Source organism: Anoplophora glabripennis, unplaced genomic scaffold (assembly GCF_000390285.2).
Source record: "Anoplophora glabripennis isolate ALB-LARVAE unplaced genomic scaffold, Agla_2.0 scaffold750, whole genome shotgun sequence".
Taxonomy (NCBI): Eukaryota; Metazoa; Arthropoda; class Insecta; order Coleoptera; family Cerambycidae; genus Anoplophora; species Anoplophora glabripennis.
In genome coordinates, this window is record NW_019418573.1 from 222,506 (window position 1) to 232,977 (window position 10,472).

The 10,472-nt window shown below is 33.0% G+C and overlaps 1 protein-coding gene across 1 annotated transcript in view; it reads left to right on the forward strand.

Annotated features, from left to right (window-relative positions):
- The window catches only part of LOC108914457, a gene marked incomplete at its 3' end in the record, with an annotated part of 131,542 nt that extends 122,880 nt beyond the window's left edge, over window positions 1-8,662 (forward strand). The window contains 1 exon segment of the mRNA XM_018720284.1: window positions 8,157-8,662. Coding sequence (XP_018575800.1) covers window positions 8,157-8,662 — 506 coding nt within the window.
- Between the last annotated feature and the right edge of the window lie 1,810 nt (window positions 8,663-10,472).

The following is a 10,472-nucleotide window of genomic DNA, read 5'->3' on the forward strand; positions in this document are numbered from 1 at the left end:
CTAATTGTTAACTATTTCCTTAGATAAAATCATTTATTTTTTGCCTTAAGCCGTCTTTTATGAAGGATTTTTTTGGAAATTTAAATAAGTATATTAACATCTTGTTTACTTACATAAGGGTTGATTTCAACCCTGAATAATGGCCGCATAAAGTTGAAAATGTTATCTTTAGACACAGATTTGCAAATTTTGTAACAGGAAAATCTATTATTTTATTTAAATCACACTGAGACAAAATATTCTTTTAAAATATTGTTATAAGCAGTATAGTTAAATTGAAAGACGCACTCTGATAAAACTGTAATTATTGGAAAATTAATATGTGTCATCTAGGTCATTCTATGTCAACTGTCCTAACGCTGCCAGTCGACCATTTCCAATCTTCATGAAATTTTGCACAGAACTAGCCATTGGTCCTAAACTAAACTGGGTAAAATATTAGACTCGAATATGCTTTTCTTTACAAGTTATATGTTTTGGTTTACAGGGACATCTTGCAATGATCACACGCGTGTCTCAAAATCCCTCAACTTTGATTGCTTGTTTCTTCAGTTTGGATAAACGAAGAAGGATGAAATTTAGCCGACTAGGACAACTTTTTGTGCCAAATCCAGTAGTGTAAATAAAAAAAACAATTGTAGTCAAACCTAAATACAAATCGGTGCCAAAGTTGAGCAAAAAAATCAGTTTTTGAAATAGTGTCCACACTTTAAGCACAAATAACTTAAGATAGGTACTGCAGTTTAAGTCGAGCAATAATTTTCCCAAGAACAGTCTACATTAGTGTCTCTATGTGTGCTTAATTTCAAACATTTAGGAGTTATGCTTCTGAAAGCAGAGGATGGCAAAAGTGCGGCAAAAATCGGAATGTGGGTCATCTTATTTTTTTTCTTTTTTGTTTAATTTGAAAAAGCGTTGTTTCTTGTATCAAATTTATTGTTTTTAATTTTGTGCACGGGTCTTCTAGATAGAGAAATAGCTCATGTTTTCAAGGTTACTCCTTGCATGCAATGCATAAAGGGTGAGTCAGAAAGAATGGATCAACACTAAGCTGTAGATACTAGACACCAAAATATTATGTTTCAGCCCATCATGCCTTATACCTTATACGAATATCGCTGGTTTAAGAAATAAAGGGTTTCCAAGGTTTAAATTTTATTCTGAAGTTTCTCAGTAATCGAGAGAGTTTTGATAGCATGACTCTGAAAATTGGTAATGTTGGGTTTTTCGATGTGAGAATTACGAATTTGAAGCTTATTTTGACGTTGCTCCTAGAGGGCGCTAGTTTCACCGTATTACTTAGGTAAATCAAAACGTATTTTTTATCTCGACATGTCTCGAAAACAAGTAAATATTGGGAAAAACTTTATATTACAAAAATTACTCAAAATTTAACGATCTTTTAGATGGGCCGCATTTCCAAGTAGCAGGAATAAAAAAATTAGTATCGCCACGCCGTCTATACAGATAGATTTGAACAATTTTAACTGAAATTTGAAGCTATTCGAGGGACCAAACAACCCCAGTTTCAAGAACTTAAATAAATTTCTTCATTTCGGAGATATTGGCAGCGGGAGTGTTAAATTGCACAGCCCGTATGCATATTCATATTTGACTTTGATTTTTGGAGAGAAAAGTTTATTTCTGCACTTTTTTACAAGATGTGGAATATGTATCTGTTTAAATTTTGCAAACGCCAGTAAATTTTCTCTTGTCGAATTTGACAGGACGTAATTTAAAGGTACAGGGACTTATTTCTGTGGTTACGCAATAGTTTTTATTAGGAATTTCGAGGCTCATTTATATGTGCGTAAAACTACTCGTGCTTTTTTCAAAATTAGATCGAGTTTTAATATTCAGAGGCATGTCTATATCATATTTTTCACAGTTCAATTTAAAAAAATCCGTCCTCTTACGGTAAACATCATTTAATCAATTACAGAAGAGTCCCTTGAAAATCACAAATCTCCATAGTTGAGCAAATATGTATCTCGTACTTACCCAATAATTACTTTCAAAACAAATGCGGCATCGAGGAGCTTATCCTCCTATCTAACAAAGTTACGCTTGTTTAAAAGTTCAACGACTCATCGTTCAATTATAAATAAATAACAACCCAGTTGATTCCGATCGGCGGTCGACACATTTGCGGCCAGTGATTGATTTACGCACATGAGACCATCAGTCGTGAAGAAACTTTCAAGATGAGTATCGAATTAAACCATTAATTTAAGTCGTACCGCACAAGTATGCCTTTTGACGCCCAATCCGTCTGCTCGCATTACCACGTCCATAAGCCGAATGTAAATTGGGTCAATCGGGTTTGAAATGTTGTATCTGCATAATATTTTGAGTAAGTATAGATAGAAATGTAGTGTTATAAACAGATCTTATATAAAAATATCTGTGAGTGACGAAATACTCGGGATGTTCAATTTTAAAACTCGGCATTGCATTGGTGGAAGAGTCTTGAATCTTGGAAACTAAGTAGTATTTGGTTGTTTGGAAATTTAGCTGATGCCCTGTATTTTTCTCTTGAAGACATGGATAAATTAACAATACATATATCTTTTAAAAAAGTAGCAGCATTTTTAACATATGTTTCACATATTGTAACAAGGCAGCTGTAACTTTATTATAAATTTAACAAAGTGTTAAAAAAGTGACAGTTGCATTAGGAAACGCTCAATATGATAATCGTCAACTGTTTCAAATTAATATACAGGGTGTCCGTAAACAAAAATTCTAGTCGATGTACATGTTCCTATAACACTTCGAACATTTGAAAAGATAAACGAATTTCAAAATAGAATTCTTTAATTAACATTTTGCATAACTTCTTTTTTGTTATTGTTTAACAAATTGCATCTACGAAAAATTAAATCATCGTATGATTCTTTATTGAGTAGAAAATTTAACATAACTGATCATTTGCATTGTTGCGAGTAACTAACAGCTTTATATTAAAAAATTTTAAAAATCACAAAAAAGTTCTCTTGTTTCGGTTAATAATAATAATATTACGAGTTGAATTGCCCTATAAATTTTTTGTTCATAGTTTCCCTGTATAATAATGTGCCATTTAGGCATGAAAAGAAGCAACTTTTATTAAGCAACTGATGGTCATTGCATTACGTATAAAATAGAAAAAAAAAATCAGAGAAAGGTTTAAACAAATTTAAAGCCGTCCGTGGTGCGGCAGCCAGCTGTACCTTTGATGCGATGTTACCGCGCGCCGCAGTGGGAAAATGGTGATAGCGGTTTTGACGGCTTAAATTTTGTGTTCGAAAATGGTGAAATTTATTCACATCTCTTTAAAAGTAACACAAAAATTGAACAAATAAACGAAATAAATGTTTTTATAAAGTAAGTGATCATTTCAACTGTTCAGTTCTAACAATGATTAATAGTCCAGTCACTGAAGGCGAAAATAAGGTAAAAGCTCCCAATTTTTTCGGATAGCATGGATTTTCCTGAAAATACAAGCTCATCTAACCCACCCACATCAAAAGTTATATAGTCTAGATGTGTGCTTTTTCTATTTGGGGGTGAAAACTACCCTTGCACTAAAAAATTCGAAAATCGCAGATTTACGGATTTTAAAGATTCAATTCATGTTCAAATATGTTGGATAAAGTTCCTTTCATGTTTTTTAATATAATTTATGAAATTTAATTACTTTTCAACCCTTAAAAACTACCATTCCATGGCCAAAAAAATAGAAAAAAAAAGTTTTTAACAGTTTAAAATATTCTTTTGGTGCATTCACAATGTATTGCACTTCTTTTGTTATTCATTAGCAAGCTTAAGACTCATTACAAAGTTGCAACCCTTAAAAACCATCCCTTATAATAAAATAAACAAAAAAATATTATTGAAAGCTTGAGATGTTTTAATGGTATGCATATGTTGAATTATAAACTTTTTATTTGTTTTCAAATTATCTATGATATATTGCAACTTTTCAGCCACAACTCTACCCCTTATAGAAAAATTTCCTAAAAATTATATGCGAGTATGATGATATAATTAATTTTTTTTTAATTTTATACATGTGAACTCGGATACGTGTGTGTATGTATATTATTAAAATACGTACTCAAATCACAAGTGCTCCAAAATACACGAAGATGATGGTAATTTACCCGCTGCCATTTAATTTTTTTACCATATCTTTTGTAATTTTAAAGTTATAAATTTACTCAAAAAACCATTTTGTAGGTAATTTAAAGCACTTTAAGTTCTGTGATTTGCAATTTTTTTGAGCCCTTCGTTTTTTAGATTTGTAAGCTAAAAGGGCTCAGGAAAGGCAGTCTTGGAGCTTAGTTTTGACCTTCTAACGGTCATAACTCGATCAAATTTTGTCCTACAAAAATTTAAAAAAGCAAATTGTTCAGTAAGAAAAAACCTTCAATTTCTTATTCTATCATTTTTTATAACTTTGTTAGTTTTCGAAATATTTTGAAAAAAGGCGATTTTTTAAAAAATTGAAAAATTTTATTCAAATGTAAATGAAATATTTTTTTTAATTTAGGCTTCTAAAATCGTTGAAATTCCCAGAATCTACTGTTAATACATAAATAAAGTAAATTGCAGAAGGAATACGTTTAATTTTTTTTTCAAGTCATTAATTTTAATACCGATTTTTTTTCTCAAAAATCAGGACAAACATTTTATTTTGATTGTAACTTCATTAGTTTCCATGCTAACGACTTTTACCACCACTCAATTTAAAGGTCTTTTCAAGAACTTTAATAAGTGTTATATAAGTGTTCCTCGAAATATCTTTAATTTTTCCGATACAGGACGTTGAACGTTTCGATTATAGCTATCTTCGAAATTGACTTCAATTTCTGTGAGTTATAACTCGGGTTCTATACGACCTTCAAAAATAAAAAAAACAACCTTTTATTAATTACCTTCATTTTTGCTTATGATAATTTTTTTGATAAAACTTGTAGTTTTTGAGATATTCGCTAAAAATGGCTCAAAAACATGCATTTTTTGGGCTAAACACGAACATGTTTGGGCGCAAATAACTCAAAAAGTATTGAAAAATTCTTATAGAACATTTTTTTGCTTAGAATTCGTCCCTTTATCAAATTGTGAGGTTATTTTTAATAAAAAAAAGTCCCACCCTCCAGAAGGGGTGGCATCCACCCCTATTGTAAAAGCACACATCGGCACTATATAACTTTTGTTTCTTGGGCTATAACCTAGCTACAGTTCAAATTTCACGTCAATCCATTCTATCCGAAAAAATTGGTAGCCAAAATGATTCAGTGACTGGACTATGAACGTAACAGTGATTTCAAATATACTTCTATTGTATGTAATGTGGTCGTTAAAAATAAAAATAATAATAAGTAATATTGCAACACACAACTAAATAACAGAGACATACTAACTACCTGATCTACGAACAGATTTGCTTGAGTGTGGAGGTCACTGGAACGTCAACCATTAGAAAGCGCTTCACGCATGTAGCGAGTTCGAAACATTCTGGCCGTGCACGTGCACAAGATGCACAGGGTCGACTTACTAATTTTCATAATTTTCTGGAAAACAGTAGTATTTAGATCATCAATTGATTAATAAAAGTTGCTCATTTTCATGCCCTCTATAACCCTTTTCGCGCACTTCAAATATTTGTTGACGTTTCCAAAATGTATCTGTTCTTGTCTTCTGAACTTTTCTTTTTAATTATTTTTGTCAGTTTAAATTTGTTTATTTTTGGCTATTTCCCATGGTTACAGATATCATATGATGTTTATTCTATTATGACTTACTTCATCTTTTAGAAATTGTAGGCAGCGAGGATTCAATCTATTCATAATATAATAATCGCGGTCTCTTCAAATTTTCTTTCTCTTTCTTTTTTTATTTTTCTTCTGCAAAATTTTAGCCGAACCCCATTGAATTATACAGGAATTATACATTAGAGTGCTAATTATGATTGTATCAACTTCGTCAGTAGAAATCATCATTGGAACTAGTTGACGATTACCGTTGATCTATTCACAAAATTTTTGTGAGAATTGCAAAAATAAAATCTCTAAAAAAAATGTACACAACCTGACAACAATAACTTTCGATACTCTAATACATAATTTGCGTGCATCATCAACTTTAAATGAGTTTTTAACGGAAACGGCTGCTCCTAGAGGTGCCTTCAGTAAGGTGTACCTTTCTTAAGCAGAAAAGATAGGGGAAAATGTTTTTCTACTCCAAAATGACATACACCGTGCCACAAAAAAGTTGAAGCGACTTAAAAGGTTGCTTGTGGCGCATCTGGGAGATATAGCCAATCGTTCATAAAATTTGAATTTCCCGTCCCAAGAAACCACCGCATACAAAATTTCATGAATTAACTCAAAGCAGTCGAGAGTTATTAAAGAAAATGTAATTAATTTTTTTAAATTTGACATCCTGTATATCCTAAACGAAGCGTTTCCAGACCTAAGTTCATAGGAAACTCTTTACTTAAAATTGAACGTAGAATAACATACTGAATTATGTACATCTCCTCCTGAAACACCCTATATAACCGTCTATTCTAATTTCTACTTTTTCAAGTGCTCAATGTGTAGTGATGAGATTTTTATATTTTTTATTTATCTGTGTTTTTCAGTGTGAGATTTTTGGTTAGAGCAAAACTATTTTCATGAAAACAACCCTTACTGGTCACTAATTTCATTAATTTTTTAAATTTTTTCACAAGTGCCGAAATACCCAAAAGGATAGGGAAAAAAATAAAATAAAATAAAATTTCAAAGCAGCATTTGTGCTCCTCCATTTAAATACATCATGTATACAGGATTTAACACACCCGCTGCCAATATCTCCGAAATGAAGAAATTTATTTTAATTCTGGAAAATGGGATTGTTAGGTCCCTCGAATAGCTTCAAATTGTAGTTAGAATTGTTAGTTCCAATCTTTCTATATAGATGGCGTGGCGATACCAAAAAAATTTTTTGTTCTCTAGAAGGTGGAAATATAGTTAATCTGAAAGATCGTTAAATTTTGAGTAATTTTTGTAATATAAAGTTTTTCCTTTTATTTACTTGTTTTCGGGATATGTCGACTTCAATATGCAATGTATGATATACGAGTAGCAGGAATATCTATTATTTTATCAAAATCACACCGAGACAAAATATTCTTTTAAAATATTGTTGTAATGACTTTATTCACACCACATACTAACTAACAAACAATAAATTATACAAAAACAAATGATCAACTAAAAAAAAAATTGTACAATGGTAAATCGTATAACTAGTATAGTTAAATTGAAAGACGCAAGGTGATAAAACTGTAATTATTGGAAAACTAATATGTGTAATCTGTCTTTGTTTTATTTTAAACAAATGACATGAGCCACCTATGACTGCATATTTTAATAACATTTGATAAAATATGGTTTGTCTCTGCGTCTTATAAGATTTACCATTGTACAATTTTTTTTCTGTAGTTCCTCATTCGTTTATTTTATAATTTATTGTTTGTTAGTTAGTACGTGATATGAATAAAGCCATTATAACAATATTTTAAAAGAATATTTCGTCTCAGTGTGATTTAAATAAAATAATAGATTTTACTGTTATATCATAGATTGCATATCGAAGTCGACACATCTCGAAATCAAGTAAATATAGGGAAAAACTTTATATTACAAAAATTACTCAAAATTTAACGATATTTCAGATGGATTATTTCCACCTTCCAAGGAACAAAAAAAATTTTAGCATCGCCACGCCATCTATACAGAAAGATTTGAACTAACAATTCTAACTACAATTTGAAGCTATTCGAGGGACCTAACAACCCCAATTTCCGGAACTCAAATAAATTTCTTCATTTCGGAGATATTGGCAGCGGGATTGTTAAGTGGCACACCCTGTATTTCTTTGGTCTTGCAAGAATTGCGAAATTTAGTTTACAATTTTTTTCCAGACGGAAGGTGTTAAAATACTCTTGTAAAACATTCCAATATAATTTCGGACCACCTCGTACATTTCCACGGAAAATTCCGTGCGCTCGAACTAAATCGTTAATAGACCCATAAAGTTCCATTGTTTTGCCAAGCGATTTATGAATAATAAATCCCGAGGCACGAGCGGCAAAACCTAATCCTCCGTATGATCTCTTGCAGACGCCAAGATGGTCCCCCAGCAGCGCGTCGCCACCAAAGACGACTACATCTACATCCCCCTCAAAGGCCCGCCGACTGCCAACACAACCACCCCCCGTAACAACAACGCCGCCGCTGAGCCGGCCAAGCCGCAGTCATTGAGCTCGAAGCCGCCGCTGCCGAAGCAGCCGCCCCGCGTAGTTCACGCAAGCGTCAAGAAGGACCACACGACGCAGGCCCCCGGCGCCGCGACGCCGGCGGCCGAGACGCGGCACCGTCGCCGTCGCACGATCGATTCGGCCGAGACCCAGCTGCCCATGGAGCCCATGGGCCTGATCGAGACCGACTTGGACACGGAAGTGACCGTCATCACCAGCGGGGCCAATGCCAAGACGAGGAGTTTGCTGAATTTGGGGCCCGAGCCCCGCCTGGCGCTCGCCCCCAGCGAGGCGGGTAAGGCGCACGGAGCGCGCCCCCACAAGTCCATGGAGTTCCTGCTGGACAAGCAGAACTTGAAGGTGGTCGAGGTGAGTCGAGATATTGTCTTGTTTAGGCTTTGTTTACTACGCCCACGGCAGGGGAGAGCAGTGCGCTCTACTGGGCGCCGATTGATCTATATTAGTAGGGTAGGCGGAGGGATGATGCATCGCGTCGGGGTGTGCAGTTGCACCACGGTGACGGTGACGAGGTGTGGGGTTTGTTTGACGGGCGCCACGGGGATGTTCTTCTATCACATGCTAATCGCCGAAGACGACGACGTAAGTCTGTCTTAGAGCGCCGCAATTCGGTGTATACCATAGTTTGATATTATCTGAAGGTGCATGTTAAATTACTAAATTCATAAACCATAGCAGCTAAACGCAATTAATTTATTATTTATTTTGTCATGTAAATTTGACATAATCGTCTCGAAAATCTCGAGAACTAGTCATTTAATCTTATTATTTATTAAAATATTGTAGGTAATAGTTTGTTACTGTAGTAAAGTGTCATCAAATATATGTGAAAGAAGTTGTGACTCGACATTTGCCACACGTTCCACGTCACGTATTTTCAAGTGTTTTCAAATTTAGATTAAAAAGGGGTGGGTTTAGATATGACCTTTTCACAGGTCAGTATGCCCTATAATAAAGCTGACTTTCAACCAAAAAATAGTGTAAAGTTTGTCTTTTTGGTTATTTTCATAAAAAAATGTAAGGTCAAAAGATGTAGGGAGTTTTAGTTTAATCCCTCTCCGGTATTTTTACGCCACTGAAAATTCTCATTTCAACATGTCATTTATCATTTATAGTTAAAGCTGTAAACATTTTTCAATTTTAATCCCTCTATTCTGTTTTTATGCAACTGAATATTTCTTAAAATCAGCCTTTCTGCGACATGTAACACTTATCTTTTACAATTTTCGAGATATAAAGTATTATATGCACTAGTAAACATGAAGGTATTTAACAGGATTCTATCACTTTCTGAATTTAACTTTTGGCATATTTCTGTAAACAAGAAAATATGTTACAGTGTAGGTATAATGTTCTTCTAGATCAAGATTAGCTTCGTCTAGAAAAATGTAAGGAAGAATGTGGAATTATTTTTATAAGTTCATTTTTATATTCTGTATTAAATAAACTACCAACCTATTTATAATTATTTTGACATATTTTTGACATATCTTTTCTTATTTGTCTTTTACGTTTTCGAGATATTTATTTCATGGTTGCATTTTGAAAACCGTAAAAGATATATAGTCCTAGTAGGTTACTGAAGGCAAAATATTAAAAATTGCAAAAATATCACGTCAAAAACAAAACATAGATTAACTTTTTAGCGACATATATTTTATTGTTTCAAAGAAAGAGAAAATTATCGAATCATTTTTATAAGTTTATTTTTATATTTTTTCAGTTGACCCATATTTATCTTTAACATTTTTGAAATATTTATTTCACGCTATATCTTGAAAACTGTAAAAGATATATCTTGTATATGTAAACTACAAATTACACACGTATCAGAATATTCAAAAACGCAAATATATCAAACAAACTATAATTTATTACCTTCATCTTTTATCATATAAGTTTTACATCTTCAAAATTTCGTTTGTCATTATTTATATCTGTTTAATTTTTACCCTGTCTTTATTTATTGAAATATGTGGATTATAGTTTTATTTTAATAAAAAGTGTTGCAAATTTGTGTGATGTTCCGGTGACTCTACATTTTCCACACAACCCACGTCATGTATTTTCGACTAATTTATAAATAAAAACAGAATGGGTTTAGATTTGACGTATTTCCGCATGTACTGTCGTCGTACCTCATCATCCCGTGTTGCACTTA